At 35.9% G+C, this 17,792-nt stretch overlaps 1 protein-coding gene across 1 annotated transcript in view; it reads left to right on the forward strand.

The window, feature by feature from the left end:
* Window positions 1-313: 313 nt before the first annotated feature.
* LOC141646136 (protein FAR1-RELATED SEQUENCE 5-like) overlaps window positions 314-17,792 on the forward strand; it is a 53,586-nt gene continuing 36,107 nt past the window's right edge. The window contains exons 1-2 of the mRNA XM_074454168.1: window positions 314-667; window positions 1,277-1,445. Of these exons, the coding sequence (XP_074310269.1) occupies window positions 314-667; window positions 1,277-1,445 (523 nt within the window). The remainder of the gene's footprint in view (window positions 668-1,276; window positions 1,446-17,792) is intronic.

Here is a 17,792-nt window from a genome sequence, read left to right on the forward strand (position 1 = left end):
CGGGCCTAAATCCTAGTCAGCCCTCTCAAGAATTCTTTGAGGGTGAAAAGATTCAAAAGTACGTCGTGAAGGCAAGTATTGCGAAAGGGTCAAGGTTTCTGTTGGTAACGCTCCTGCATTTGGAGAGGTAGTTACCGAGCCTCCCAAAAAATCTGACGAAATCGATGCATCTACGCGACAAATAAGTGAAGTTCTGTCTAGTCTCGCCAATAATGGGGGTGGCAGGGGTGGTAACCCCCGTGTTGAGCCGTGTCGAGAGTCCGTCAAAGCCGACACGCCAACGAAATCAGTTGCAGTTTCTTGGTAAAAAATTATGGAGGAAGTGGGAGGTGATACAGTAGTTTCTAAGCCGTTGTCACCTACTAGCCCAGGGTTAGAGGATCAAGTTTTGTGCACCCCCGGCCCAACTGTCAGAGAACTGTTGTTGGAGGCGAATTACACCGAGGAAGAAATTGACGAAACTTACGGACGGTCAAAGGACGATGAGGTTCGCCCCTGGGCAGGTGATGAGGGGCATGAGCATGTTCATGGGGAGGAATTGAACATGTATGCTGAAAATGTTGGAAGATTGTCGACATTGACCATGAAAGAGCAAAGACGCTTTAGGTTTAGGTTGAGCGACGGACCGTCGAGGATCTTTGAATCTCGGCCCGTGGTAGGTGATGAGGTGCATGAGCAAGTTCATGGGGAGGGATTGCAAGAAAATGTTGAAAGATTGTCGGACAATAAACCGTCGATAAGGAGATGGAAAAATATACGGTCCCGGTGGGTTTGGAGACACAAGAATTGATGGAGTGTATGTTTTCTCTTTGAAATGAAGGAAGCTTTATGTGGACTTCCAAAGACGGGAGTGGTCCTGGTGGCGAGGTAAGTTTGTTAATCTGCGCTAAATACTTTTGTTACAATCGTATTTTTCTTTTTTTAATTGGTCGTGTATAACTCTAAGTTGATAAAGTATAACTTTGTTGAAACTTATGTTGAGGCCTTGAATCGTAGTGCCACCGCAACGACCGGTTGGTACAACTCCTAACCAAGATATGACTACGATTATACAAAGATATGACTAGAGTTATACAATATATGCTTTGTAGTTATACCTTAGATAGCTGGAGGTATAGCTAGAGCTATACCGGAGTTATTCCCGGAGTTATACATTATAGTGTATATGCTTACGCTATACATTTTATGGCCGAGAGATATACATTCTATGCTCACGCTTATACATTTTATGGCCGAGTTATACGTTTGGTGTTTAATTTTATGATTTTTCATTCAGGCCTCTGTTAAAAAGGATGTAATTGAGAATGTTGAACAACATTCTAACAATGGGGGTGTAAACGTAGATGTCGTCGATGGTGCGGAGATCACCTCGGGGAATCCTTCAACGGAATGGAGTGGAAATCAAATCCCGCCGACTTTCATGAGCACAAAGAGATGTGAAAGAGGCATTTGCCGGGGTTGAGGAGCGAACGATTGGTGCTGCCAAAGAAGGTTCGGCAGTTGAAATCGATGGTGCTAGGGTTGAGCCGGTTGCACCACTCCCACCCCTATTTATGTGCCGCGATGTGACATGATCCACCATCCTTTCCTACCGCATTCAACCGCCCCCTTCCGTGTATGGACATTGTACCCGAGAACCTAGGGTGTTCTCACGATTGCGGGGGCACCCGAACCCGACCAAAGACGTATGCTCACAGTGGTTGCGATTTAACAAGGAACGTTTCAGGACGGTGTTTAGGGTGAGGAAGGATGTAATGGATTATGTCTTCGATCAATTCCACGACCATAAGAAAGTGTAAGTAGAAGATAAGTTTTACCTATATTTCAATACGACAGTCAAACAGCCCATGAATCTTTTCCCTTGCTGCGTGTCTCAATTTTTCTAATCCTTTGTAGGGAACAATTGGTCACATATCCCACACCAAACTGCATAACGCGTATTGATCTCCAGTCGTTGATGCCCGGGGTTCGATTTTGGCCAACGTCATCGATCACTGGTCTGTACTACTCAATCAGCTTACGCACGCGAACACCGCAAATGTTTCAAGTTCACGCTGTTTCTTTGGCCTAGGTCACACTGTAAGTGTGCTCGAACTCCGCAAGTTATTTTGTGACAAAACTGTACGTAACTTGCGATACAAGCTGCCAACCCCCGTCTATCATTTTTATAGGACCTATCAATTGCAATTTGGCAAGGCAGGAAGAAAAACTTGGTTGTTGATCATTCTGAAGGCTTTTGTTACTCGTGGGACATGTGGCAAGAGTCGTGTTCTAGTCCATTCCAACTGGACTCTGATATGGTGAGCTCAGATATCAATATAGAGACATTTACATACTGGAATACTACATTATTTTCCTAGAGTTTAACAAAGATATGCTTAGAGTTGTACATCCTATGGCAAGAGTTATACATTATATAACTCTAGCTTTCGAAATGACTATAGTTATACGTTCTAGACTGAAATTATACATTATTTGTCTAGAGTTATACAATATATGGCTAGAGTTATACATTATATAACTCTAGCTTTCAAGATATGCTTAGAGTTGTACATCATATGGCAAGAGTTATACATTATATAACTCTAGCTTTCGAATGACTAGAGTTATACGTTCTAGACTCGAAGTTATACATTATTTGTCTAGAGTTATACAAGATATGCTCGAGTTTTGATGAGTGGCTAACTTCACTCCATAACTCTAGGCATATAATGTATAACTTTAAGCATATACAAGTATAATGTATAACTCCAGGCATCTCGCTATCGCACATAATGTACAACCGCAAGAATATACTTTGTATAACTCTAGAAATTGAATGTACAACTCTACACATATAATGTATAACTCTAACCATAGAATGTATAATTCCAACTACGCACAATATGTACGCCTCTAATCTGGTAATTATGTTTTATAACTCTTAGATTTTTGGTGCATGTTTGTAGGTTTTCGTCCCGAGTGCGATGGCGATCAAGATCATTACTCTTGCATTTGCATAAATTTCCTCTCCGAGCAGATCGAGTACCTTGATAATCGTTCTTATGAGGACGATCTTCTGAAATTACCGTACGGAGGGATTGCGCGTATTACTGTAAGTCTTATAAAACTGGTGACTATATTAATTATCAGCTCCATTGTTTTGTTAATTGGTCTTCCAATTTTAAACGCCTTGCCTAACTTCCGCCAGAGTGATGCAATGGGAAAGTATATGGCCTACAAAGGGCTCGACAAAGGGAAGAAAGTTGAAGGGTTTCCTTTTGTCAACATTAAATTCAACTGGCAGGGAACAGGACATACTGACAATGACTGTGGTCTGTACGTCATGGTTCATATGTTGCTGTACCGTGGAGAGCCATTCGACTGTACCTTAGGGACTAAGGAAAGCAATGACCTCATGCGAGCGGAAATTGCTGAAACCCTTGTCCTCAGTGACATTAACTTGGAGAGGGAAGATGTGTTATCCAGGGTAACAACTTTTAAGGAGCTTAAAGACCGTGAAATGGAGGAGGCGCGTGATAAACAGAGGATAGCCGGCAACACAAGTGGAAGGAAGAGAGGTGTTGGAATCACCGGAGAGAACAGTTCTTCTAAACGACCTTGTTCTAAAGTCAGTTCAACGTATCAGACTCCACCTTCCAAAGTAGCCCTGGGCCGGACGCCGTCTAGTCGGGCCCTCTCACCGTTAATAGCCGCTCCCGGGGTAAGGACGATGGCCTTGGTTGCACCACATATTGCGGGGAACCGGCGCCGACCTTACAAAGGGTCTCCAAGATGTCAAGATGAACAAGGCATTAACTAGGGATATCCCGGTGTATCGCAAACAAGTGGCTGATTACGTTTTCCTTGATGACTACAAATTTCCAAATGAGTAAGCTGTCTGAAATCCTAACGTTTTATCATATTAAGTTTTATCAATATAGACACATTGGTTTACTTTGGAATACTACATTATTTTGCGTAGAGTTTTACAAAGATATGCTCGTAGTTGTACAATATATGCTTTGGAGTTATACATTAGAGGCCTGGAGTTATACCTAGAGTAATACATGGAGTTATATGTTTCATCACCGAAGTTATATATATCGTTAATGGAGTTACACACTCCTAAACTGCAGCTTATACATTTCATCAATGAAGTGATGCGATCATTTTAATAGCGATTACCTTCCCATTTAGTATACGTTATAGCCGACTAACACCTGCTGTCAAACTACGGTGAACCACTTGTGAGTTATGGCCGGCACGGAACAATTAATAGGTTGAAAATGTTGTCTATGCTCCCCGAGACGCCAATGGATGAAAAAGTGATTGAGTGTTGGTCCTTGTTGCTTAATCGATTGGAGGCACAGGATTGCGCGATTTTTCGTTCGTCTTTCTTCGGTATCCGTCATATGGTATGGTCCTAATCAATCCTTTAATATGTTATAAGAGTTGCACATACCCTCTTTAAAACTTTCACAAAGGGAAAATGAGTCTAAAGTTATACATACCCTCCCTGGAGTTAAGCATTTCGTTTTGAATAGTTATTAACAACCAAAGATGAACTTAGGCATTTTTCATTATGCTATAAGAGTTACTTGTATAACTCCAATGCACAACCCCTATAACTCCACCGGTATCCTCACACATATACTCGCTACTTGAACAGAAATAATCTTGAGCCTTGTACGAAACCCCCGTCCAACAAACACCGGACACCGATAGGTTGTACAATACGTGAGACGTCTTCCCGAACCGATCGTGGGATGATTTCAGCTTGAAGGCTGATTTAATCTTCGTACCCATTAAGATTGAAGCCCATTATGCATGTGTGTGTATCAACTTTAATTCTAGGACGATTGATCTTTTGGACAATAAGTACTATTCAAGTCCGCGGCAATCGGAGATATGCAAAGCATGTCACGTTATTGTAAGTGGAAGTAATTTGTAATTATGTTCAACTAAAAAGTGTTGTCACCGCTTTTACAATTTCACTTTTTGACGTTCTTGTCTCTCGCAAAGTAGCCTCATGAGCGACTACGTGGAGTCTAGGGACAACACGAAGAACAGAGGGAAAGACATACCGGCGTTCCAGCCCGTCGAGATCCAGGTTTGCCTGGCATCAGCAAACGATAAACGACACCGAGTCTGGCTTGTTCGCCATGATGCACATGTTAATGTACGAGGGTGAAAGTTTTAGTCACGTTGATCTCGAGAGGAAGGTGAACCGTCGATATTTGGTGATCCAGTTGGCAGCGATGCTTCTCCTAGCTGACATGAACATCATCAGGGAAGGAGTTCTGGACAAGGTCAACGGTTTTATTGGCGAGAAATTACAGATCCTGAAGCAAGTAGAAGCCAGGCGGAAAGTAGCGCGGAGAGGAGATAAAAAACCTGCGAAAAAATAGAATGTATTTCCTTTCATTCTGTATTCTCTTTTTTTGCAACTCTAGTATGTTGTCAAGAAACTGCTTAACAACTTAGACAACTTTTTGGAATATATTGTTACTATATCATCTTGGTCAGTCATAATGAAAATCCAAGTTTTACAGATAAGTGTTAGAGTTATACACTCTATGAACTAAAGTTATACAAATTATGTACAGGAGTTATACAACACATGTCTGTAGTTATGAAAAAAAGGCAAAATTTATTAGACAGCTAAGAGTTATACAAAAAACATCAAGAGTTCTACAAACTGTGTACAAGAGTTATACAACATATGACTGCAGTTATGTAAAAGGAATATTTTATTAGACAATTATGAGTTTTTCAAAAAATAACAAGAGTTATACAAATTGGGTACAAGAGTTATACATTCTGTGAAATACAGTTATCCATATATAGGTAAGAGTTTTACTTAAAGCCACTGGACTTATAATTCGTTCTTAAAGAGTTATACAACATTAGCTTGAAATTTCACACACCATATTACTGAAGTTATACATTCTGGAAGGTGCAATCCCCCTTCAAAATAGACAAAAGCTAGCTATTAAATACCCCTTCCGTCTCACCAGATTTTTTACCTTTTAAAGAAAAAAAGATTGTAAATAATTTGTTGAGACGGAGGTATTTTTCTACCGCCTACTACTACAAAGATGTTATGTTTCTCTATTCTTCGTTGTCTTCGTCTTCTTCTTCTTCTTCTTCTTCTTCTTCTTCTTCTTCTTCTTCTTCTTCTTCTTCTTCTTCTTCTTCTTCTTCTTCTTCTTCTTCTTCTTCTTCTTCTACTCCTTCGATCTTTGGTGAAGACGGTGGATGCTCGAGAGAATGGGTTAGGGCATTCCGTTTATCGTGGTGTGCCATTTGCTTACGCTTATTACACATGCGCTTTGGCTTACAAGCCAAGGCAATGGCTTTAGCCTTAGCCGACACCATTCTTTTACCGCGCCTTTGTTTGATTGTTTTGGTGGAAGTATCGTTACCTCGTCATCGGCCGAGCAACCAAGGATTTGCTCAAATTCTTGCTGCTTTGTTAAATCCTTCTTGTACGGTAAAAGTTTCTCCTTGAACTCTCTAATTAACGAGCTTAATTTCACAACTTCAGTCTCACTCGTGCCACGAAGTAAACCAATGGTTGCATGAACTTCTGACCACAACTTCACCATCGCAACTTCTTTTGCATCAGCGCTACTATTTGTTTCCATTTGTTCACCATCACATTCTGATAATCTGAATTGCAATGCATCCTTTCTCCATCTTGTAGAAACGTAATCAACTAGAATTGTCTTCATGCCGTTAGCCGACAAAATCCATACTATATGTCGGCACAGAAATCCCATCCTTTCAAACATCATACAGCCTACACTTTGTGTAGCCCGTGTCCCTGTAATCCAATTAAATTATGCCGTTAGTAGTCTTATACATATAATAATAAGAGTTAAACATTATCACGTAGAGTTATACATATGGCAACAAGAGTTATACATTCCAAAACTAAAGTTATTCAAAATGTAATCGAGTTATACTACAAATGACAACAGTTCAGTGAAAAATTGAATAAATTCTAATGTTATTCTGAAAGTAGAGTTATACATATGGCAACAAGAGTTATACATTCTGAAAGCTAAAGTTATTCAAAATGTAATCAGAGTTATACTACAAATGACAACAGTTCAATGAAAAATTGAATTTCTAGTGTTATTCTGAAAGTAGAGTTATACATATGTCAACAAGAGTTATACATTCTGCAAGTAGAGTTATGCATATAATAAGAAAAGTTATACATTCATAAAACTTAAGTTATTCAAATTGTTGTCAGATTTATACAGCAGATAACTGCATTTCACTGAACAATTGTATAACTTCTATGTTCAGACAATGTAACTTTGGCACTATATCTAGCAACTTCAGTCAACTACAGATAAAGTTGATGCCAAAATGTTGTTACCTGGGTTGTACTCGACGTTGAAACTTTTCTGTCTGATTGAATCCTTTACGACAGTCACTTCAACTCCATCGACTTCAAAGATAGCCGACACTCTTACATGTATCGATTGAGCAAATGGCCTCTAGTTGGAATTCCTTGAAAACCTCACGGGTATAAACATCCGACGCATATTCCTCTATGGGTAAATGCGTCCCCATTGCCAGTGTTGAGTGTCGGTTTTCATGGTCAAGTCTCTTCTGCGTATACCGTTGATGGTCCATAGCGCTTTCAAAACGCATCCAAAACTCCACTAACGTACCTGACTTCTGCTCGAACTTCTTAAAAAAACTATTACTGCTCTCTGATCTTTGGGTTGTCCTCATTACACCACCCATGTTCAAGTCCCTGCAATGGGCCATCACCCATTGGCTCCTTTTATCGTACGCTTCTGTAAACCACTCTTCGTTCACAAGACCATGCGCTTCCATTATTTCTGCCCACCTAGCGTCAAAGTCGTCTGCTTCTATGTTGTCGTCCCATATAATGTTGTTCAATTTCTGAACGAACTCCTTATAATCCTCCCTTGTCACCCCGACCTTTGATGGCACCTTGTTCATTATATGCCACATGCAAAATCGATGTCGTGCGTCTTGAAGGCAAGGGGTACGGCCTTAATAATGCCCGACACCGATCTCGTGATAATGTACTTAGGTTCCTTTCCACCCATAGCATTCAAAAACCTGTTGAAAACCCACTGGAAGGATTCATGGTCTTCATGGCCAATCAATGCCCCACAGAATGTCACTGATCGCTTATGGTGATATATGCCAGTGAATGGCGTGAAAATCATATCGTACTTGTTTGTTGAGTATGTTGGGTCGTACGACACTCGTATCTCCAAAAACGGAGTAGTTCCTTCTAGCGGTTCACAAACACCCATATTGCGCTTCAAGGTCGTTATCCTTGTCAACTTCATAATCAAAATAAAACCCCTGCCTATTTTGTGCCATATTCTTGAGCCGGCAATGAACAATTGACCGTCCCGTTTATGGATGAAGCACTTCACATCTCGGTGGAAGTTCTTAAAATCAGTTAAGGATGCACCAATGTTCTCGAACCCGTTTACGAACTCCTTACACATGTTGTACGTCCTAGTTGCTCCTATCCTCAACTCGCAGTGGACAACAAATCCTTATCGATCTTTGATTAATAACCAAGAATTCCTCAACTATAACTCTTTCAGCTATTCTTATAACTTCTTGAAACATATGCATAACTCCATTGATTTATTATACAACTTCTTATTATTTATAACTTTTAGGTTTACATAACTCTATCATCTCGGTGAATAACTTTAGAAGTTTGCCATTCAATTAGTGGATGTTTGTTTAATAGTAAACTAACCCTTGAGTTGTACATTATCAAGTACTTGTGAAAATCTTCTATGTTCCGCGACATCTTTTGAAATTGACGATCCTCACTCGATACAAGCTCGTGATTATGCCCCATGTGGAATCGGTCAATTACTAGTACTCCATTCTTCATAAATAGCCCGACATGTGCTTTACACCCTACCCTCTTGATCGTATATTTCCTCCGGTTTGCAGCTTCTTTTTCCCATTGCATTCCTTCTTCCCTAATCCCGGACTCATTTTTTTTATTTACGCCTCTCCTTTTGGGACATATGTGAATCCCTCTCTCGTTGCAAACCAAAGAACTTTGTCTCGCATTTCACCGTCGCGCCATTTTTTCGTCGAGTACTTCCGAACATCAAACCCGGTCGCCAATGCATAAACTTTATAGAATGTCACTGCCTCGTCGATTTCAAAAAATTGTTGCCCTACACAAGGTGTAAACTCCGCTGCCAAATGCTTACAATACTCAGTTTCCGCTGCCTTGCGACCATACATCCATGAAATGATTAAGAAATACATAACTTTACACATATACTGTATAACTCTATGCACAGACTGTATACCTCTGGGCACAGACTGTATAACTTTGGGTATATAATGTATAACTCTTACCATATCATGTATAACTATAGTCACACTCTGTATAACTCTAGGTAGATACTGTATAACTCTAGTCATACAATGTATAACTCTAGTCACAGGATGTATAACTCTAGTCATACAATGTATAACTCTAGTCATTTAATGTATAACCCTAGTCACACTTTGTTTAACTCTCGGGCACGTAATGTATAATCGTAGTCGATAATGTATAACTCTAGTCACAATATTTATAATTCTAGTCATTCAATGTATAACTCTAGTCACAATGTATAACTCTAGGCACAAAGATAACTCTAGTCATACGATGTATAACTCTAGCTACACAATGTATAACTCTAGGCGAGAGACTCGTAAGATTTATAACTCATTCTACACAATGTATAACTCTTACCATATCACACTCTGTATAACTCTAGGTAGATACTGTATAACTCTAGTCATACAATGTATAAGTCTAGTCACAGTTTGTATAACTCTAGTCATACAATGTATAACTCTGGGCATATAATGTATAACTGTAGTCAGATAATGTATAACTCTAGTTACAGTATTTATAATTCTAGTCATTCAATGTATAACTCTAGGCACAACAGATAACTCTAGTCATACGATGTATAACTCTAGATACACAATGTATAACTCTAGGCAGAGACTGTAAGATGTATAACTCATTCTACACAATGTATAACTCTTAGCAAATAATGTATAACTCTAGGTATATAATGCATAACTCTAGTCATACTTTATATTCTAAGAGTTATACATTTAATGAAACGACACAATATATGGAATGAGAAGGGTTATAAGATTTTGAAGCAGGGATATGGCAACTCAAAGGACACATTACTAATTATAAATTCATTCCACTATCTCAAAAACCAGTTCATTATATCCCTATCTCCACCCTAAACTCCAAACCCTAAATCGTTAAAACCTAATAATAAACTCCAAACTTCCTTCAAAAACAATGAATGATGCCATTCGTAATACATGCATTATGACCGAGTACAACAAGAGTTTCATACGCCGGTTGCTGGACATCGAGAGGAGGTACAGGACCTACCTTGAGGACGCTCAGATCGCACTCAAGGACGCCAAAGAAAACGGCTTGTCAGAGCAGCAGATAATGCAGCTATTAGAAGATATTGCATCTCATGAACGAAACCTCCAAATAGCAAAGGAGGAGAGGATGAATATCATAAAAGAGAATTCATCCCTATATGAACATCTAAGAACTGTATTTTTAGCAATGCATTAAGTTTATGTATCTATATCTATTAATTAAGTTCATGTATGTTAAATGTGGGTTTGTTTTACTATCCTCTCCATCATCTTCTTTGTTTTATTTTATTTAATTTGTTTTACTAACAAACGAGAAAAACTAAGCGAAAAATAATTACGTAAAAAACAATGACGGAGAAAAACACATGCAAATAACATGTATAACTCTCAGGCACGTAATGTATAATCTGAGGCATTTAATGTATAACTCTATGCATATAATGTATAACTCTTGGCATATAATGTATAACTCTAGGCATATAATGTATAACTCCAAACACAGTCTGTATATGCTAAGAGTTATACATTATATTCTAAGAGTTATACATTATATGCCTAGAGTTAAACATTGTAGAGTGTATTACTGTAGTTCCAGAATGTATAACTATAGTCATACAATTTGTATAACTCTTACCTATATATGGATAACTGTGTTGGGAAATGTGTCCTCAACAATAGTGCGATCACATGATTTAAATATCATTATTAAATCTCATTTTAAAGAATACAATTGGGAAGTAATTTTGTTACTGTCAACTGGTCAACATATATCGGTAATGATTGGCTGACTAGAGTTTGACATTACTGTCGTGTGACGGTGGTGATCAGTTGATCCCCTTAGGTCATACCTATAGGGAAATACTCTTAATTGATTATTTAATTAATCGTATACCGATACGAGTTAATTAAATTGCTTAAAATTGACGGATGATTTTGTGAGTATAATTTACGTAACTTATTGTAAATATGATTAAATGAGATACGGTCTGAGTAATCGAATTGTATCATTGCTCAGATGAAATTATTGTTTAAGGAAACAATTGAATTGAATGAATTATTATAAATACAATTTATTGTGATTTATAAATTGGTAAAATATTTTGGTACAAGTAATTATGAATTACTAAGTCGATTTTTGTATATGACGTATTTTTATTAATACGTTGATTTTTAATATGATAAAAATACATTGCATTGTAACATGTCATGTAACATGTAACATGTGACAAAATTGACAAATGACAAAATATAAAATGGACTCTCCATTTTATAAGTGCCGAAATATTAAGAGGGAGTTAGTGGATATTGTGTTAATTGTTTAAATATAAACACAATGATGAAAGCTAGCTAGTAGGCATGCCAACCTAAGCTTTTGAGAAGAGCAAAATCTAAAGGCATTGGGCATGCTACCCAAGGCCATTTTTTTCGGCCACCCTAAGGAAAGAAAAGGAGTTTTTCTTTTTCCAATTCATTCATTCATAGAATACAATAATTTTCTAGTGTAAGAAAATTAAAAATGCTCTCTACATCTTATGAGATTTCTAGAGAAATAAAATCACAAAATCCTCTTCTCTCTCAACCGAAATTTATGAGAGAACAAAAAACATTTTGTGTCATATTTTTAAGTAAGACTAATAATAATACTAGATCACATTATTTTTAGTCTTTAAGATGTATTCCTTGGGTATATGCTTTTGGGAGGGATTCTACACTTGAATCCTTGTTCTTCCATTTGGAAAGCTCAAGAACAAGTGAGTAGGTGAACTCACTTGTGCCCATAAATCCGAATATCACATGGTGAGATATAGTTTTTTCCATCTCTTTATTTAATGTTTGCATGCATAAGACCTTTATTAATTTTATGACAAATTAATTAGACATATAAGAGTATGTTTGTATGTATATGAATCTACATTTCCTTCAATCGGTATCATGAGCCACGGTTGTTTGCATGCAAATTGGTTAAAAGTTTTTCCGAGTTATATGAATAACAAAATAAAACTTGTAAAATTTGTGTTATTATGATATATCACGAAATTATTACATGCATGTTAATATTTCTGGTCCTAAAGTGTTTTAGGATATTTTGGTTAATTTTTCGGATTTTTATTGTTCATAATTTACAATAATGGCATTTAAATGTGATTTTATGAGTAAAAATGTCATTTTTGGTCTAAAAATAGCTATACTTCGAATTTTCACTTGGTTTTTGGATATGTTGTTACATATATTATTTTGAGATAACCTGCAAATTTTCATAATTTTTGGACTTGTTATGCTCGAAAAATGAATTTTTCATTATTAAATTCGGATTTAAGAGAAAAATAGGTTAATATGAGTTAAATTTCGAATCTGGTCATAGAAAATTAATATGTTGTCACATGCAATTTTACAAGATGTGTGTAAAATAATTGGCTATAAAGAAGTCTTTTAGCATGATTTATGAATTTTTGAAGAAAAATAGCATAAATAGTGACATTATTAGTGAAAAATTAATAAAACATAATCTATGACTTAGGAAAAACGTCTAATGTTGCATTTTATTATATTTTTCAGATCTAAAATTGAAAAGTTAATGAAAATAATTTTTCTGTATTTTTATGATTATTTTAATTAAATATCGATAAACCGCAACATTGTTTTTCCGGAAAATTTTCGAAATTTTTAACCTAAGATTTTGAACATTATGAGTGTCATGGAATTTTTCCAGAATGTTCATGAATTTAAATTTCAAATTTTGAATTTATTTGAAATTTTTCGATTTATTTGAAGTTTAATGGCTTATTTTTGTAATTTTTGGTCCTTTTATGAACAATTTTATAAATAAAGGTTAATTATGGTCAAATTATTAGTGAAGACTATGTTTTGAGTCCTAAGAGGTTAGGGTAATTAACTTATGCATAAATATGAGTTTATGTATTTTTGTGATTATAAAATGTTGAAATCACGCAAATCCGTAAAAACCAAGTAATATACGATATTGGCTAATTAAAGGCGATTTAGCATAAAAATTGAGCATGTTCATACATATTATAATGCTGCATTTTTCTTTATGATTGTCATAATTTTAATTTATGTAATTTTGAATTATGTAATTTTACTTAGTATGGCCTTAGATTTTAATTGGTATTTCCCGAAATGTATGGGAATATCGATTCGGTTGTAATTTTTATTGTGATCTCGTATCACCGTTTTGTAATTTAATAGATTTATTTTATTTTAGTTACAAATGTATAATAGGAAATTATGTAATTTATTATGTAATTTTATTCATTCCGGAGTTCCAAAAGACGGATTACTTCAAGAATGGCGATACATAAAGACGGTGTTACCTCGAGATGCGTGCCACAACCGAAGTTCAAGGGACCAATGGAGTTGGTTTCCGAATATGTAATAGTTAAATAGTTTTTCTATTTTAGGAAGGCCATACTAGGATTTATTTATTTACTTTTATGCTTGCATTTTATTTTATGTCACATGCATTGCTAAATCGCCATAACTAAACATGCATTGTCATTTTATCGAGTTCATCGACCGTGTCAATTAGAATTATCGTAGTTCACCGCTTTAGTTCACTTAAAACGTGATAGATAATAAATTGACATGACCTCTCGCTAAAACAATCAATTGAGACATAGCCTTACCAAATAGTAGAAACCATGAAAACCTATTTCGCGAGGGAGTGCACTCGGCTACCCCGGGGTACAAACCTTGTTACGTAGGGGAAGTGGGTGATAAATGTTAATCCACCGAATTCATGTTGATGAGGGTTTCATCGGCTACCCCGTGCCTAAGTTAATGTGGGTTTGGATAATGGACACATTTATTCGAAATTTGGATTGAACTCAACAAAAGTAATTGATAAGGGTTTCATCGGCTACCCCGTGCCCTTGTTGATGTGTTTTGAGCTATAGATAAATATTAGAGTAATTTTATCGACCGAGAGTTCTAAAAGTAGAATCGATTAAAGAGTTAATCCACCGAGTTATATTGATAAGGGTTTCATCGGCTACCCCGTGCCCAAGTTAATATGAATTTGGATCTTGGAATCATTTATCATAGTTGGGTAGAGGTCACTATATAAATGCTATACTTGTTTACAAGTATTAATATAACGATGAATGTTTTGTTTTCCACTATTCCGTTATCATACTGTTCTATTTCTTTACCACAATTCATATACGATATCATTTCGTTTTTGATTCAAATCTCCATTAAAACATCGTAACTAAAGACAAAATATGAATTTTCTTCTAAAGACCTCATATGAACCATTGCTAAGGATCTCTTGTAAAGAGTATAGATTAAAGTTATTCATTATCAAACAGGTTTTTGATTCTTGACTAACACATCTACTTACAATGGATCATTATTCATATACATAATTGAATTAAGTACCTTGAAGCGATAAATTGTTTTGGTGATTAGATTTTCAGAATTCGTAATTGACCAAAATAACGCAACCACTTCAATGAAAGTTTTAAGACTAAAACGAACAAATGAAGAGTGATCTTCATGAATTCAATTTTGCTTCTCAAAGCAAAGACTCATTGAAATAAGTGGGAGCATTCTCTTAAACCGTTAAGATGAGAATGAGGTTCAAGAAGTAAAGATTATAATGGAATTGATACAAGGTAATGTTAAAGGTAAAGTTGTTGAGAATGACGATACTAAACCTATCAATCCCGACCGATAAAGTTTCCATTGTCTTAAATGTTGGACACGAGAAAGGAAACTACCCCAAATTATTGAAGAATTATCAAGTTAGTTGTGGGACATCTAATGGGACCTTCTTCTTTGAAAATGTTTATTTGATTAAACATAAAATTTTGTTAGTACTACTTCGTCAATATTAGAAACCAATGGAGGTTTTCATCATTGTACTTGATACATAGGATGATAAGAATATGACGACTAGCAACAATAATGTCGAGAGATAGAGTAATTGTGTACTCAATCTAGTTTTTGGATTTAAAGTTGTACTTAATTATGACTATTAAGTGCATAAACTCTAAATAAGAATATAAACTTGTTAAGATACAAAAGAGGTTTTCACTTTTGTGACCCTATACACCATGATTTGATGTATGGCTAGCCCATCATCAAGGAGATTATATTCTAAACCAAACTAGAATGATATATCATGAAGATGATGTAAGACTCAAATTGGTAACCCAAGATTAAACCTTAAATTTTGGAATGATGAACGCAAAGAGTTATCGAGTACTCTTGAAACCATTAGATTGTTAATGGTATATGCGTATCTTGTATTCAAAGCAAGATGTCTCGTGCCTTTTGGTTGAAAAGGTGATCGAGGTTGTATATCATCGATCCAAAATAGGTTGATCATTATCTTTTACCAACGATTTAAGTTGACACTAATATGTTCACTTAATAAGGTAAATAAAGAAATCTTTGAAGAACTTCAAAGAGTTCAAAGAATCACGATTTAGTCGTGATGGGATTATCAAAGTGAAGACTTTGATATAAGCCAAAGGAAATGTGATATAGTATCACAAGTTAATCTCTCTTAGCACGCATTATGGAATAATGTGTGATTAGATAAGAAATCAAACGCTATTCGATATAGTTTGGATTTCAATCAAGTTACTTTGAGTTACTTGATCCTTTTGGGGATTTTATCATTTTTGTCTAAAATTAGTTTTCCACTAAAACGAATCATATGAGATATGAAATGGTAAGGGTACCATGGTTGTAAGTTTTCACAAAGAAACAAATGCTCAATTTTTCCCTCTTCAATTAACACGAGTACGACGGGTTTGCGGCTCGTGAAGCTGTCTTTCTAAAAATACAAGTTTATTTCTAGAAGACAGAGTGGGAGAAATTATTCAAGAGCCACAAAGAATGCCACAAAGATTTTTATGTCACAAGAAACTGGTCTTTCTTGGCTACATGAGACGTTTTGTGTAAGATGTTGTTTCTTTAAAACCTAGGAGGTTAAATTCGTCATTTATTGAAAATGATGAATTCATGCTACTTTTAAGAAAGTAAAGAGCTTATAACTTACAAAGAAATTGTTTGATTCAAGTTGATCACTTCTAGAAAGTAATGAACATATGACTTACATAAGAGTGTTTAAGTCACAACTCAATACAAGGCTTAGAACCATGAAAATCCGAATCAAAAGGCTTGATTAGTGACAAAGGGTTTTGCACTAATAAAGAGATATTTCATGCAAGATTGGTTGCAAAGGGTTTTGCGCTAGTTGAAATGCTTAAGTCTATTTGGATCTTCTTAGAGGTTGTGTTTCATTATGAGGTTATGAAATACGTAGCAAGTGAATCTAAAACCCACTTCTTCAAAAGAAGGAATGTATCCAATACATGTCATGAGTTTTGTAGATTCTTGCAATCCTAAGATAATGTGAAACTTAAGAAAGGGTCTTAAGTAGGACATCAATGAGTTAGGATCAACATTTTGATCATGTGATAAAACTTTTCTCGATAAGTCGAGAAGTTGTGTTTATACATGGAGTTTAGTGGGAGTTACGGAAATTTTAATTAGTCCAATATGTGGATGACATATTGATCATCAAGAATGATTTAAGACTTTTGGAGTATTATAATACATCTTTAATATCCAGATTTATGAAGATAAATCCACATGATATTAGTGTCAGTAAGAAGTCTTATGTTGATAAGATTCATGACTAGTTCAATTAAATTGAACATATTTGATTGATTTCATTTGCTTCCGCTGCCGGATCAATTAAATGAGAAATGATGTATAACACTTCATATACTTTGAGTATGATGAATTGTTTTTCAAAATCAAATTTAAGTAATCTTTGCCAAGTAAGCTATAAAGATTACCCTTAAGTGCTTGCAGAAGCATTAAGGAAGTAAAGCAAAGTGTTTATGATGCAATTTTGTGTAAGGGTGTTACACAAGTGACAATTGACAATTGAGGTTGCGCATGGTTTCCGACAAAACCATAATCAAAACACATTAGGATGGTTAAGATACCATTGTGGCTATGATAATTAATAAGTAGATTTTCTAGAATCGTTCTAGGCAAATAAAGAACAATGAGAGATATATATATAACGGAAATTGAGTACACTTGCAATCATGAGATGTGCAAGAGGATGAGTCCCGCACACTGTGAAAACAGTGGGAGCTATTCTTAGGCTAAGAGGGCCTATGTCTTGATTGGATCTCGACACGTACTCAGAAAGTTTTGTAATGCAAATGTATACATTACAAAGGAAAACGAGTATGTAGTAAGGTTGAGTAAGGTACAAGAAATTGATAAAACCTACTAACCAAAGCCTTCTCAAAGGCTAAACATGATGAGTCATGTCATTTCAATTGAATTGAAATGAACAACTACGTACAAGA

The sequence above is a fragment of the Silene latifolia genome, chromosome 1 (genome assembly GCF_048544455.1).
Source record: "Silene latifolia isolate original U9 population chromosome 1, ASM4854445v1, whole genome shotgun sequence".
In the NCBI taxonomy this organism is placed as follows: Eukaryota; Viridiplantae; Streptophyta; class Magnoliopsida; order Caryophyllales; family Caryophyllaceae; genus Silene; species Silene latifolia.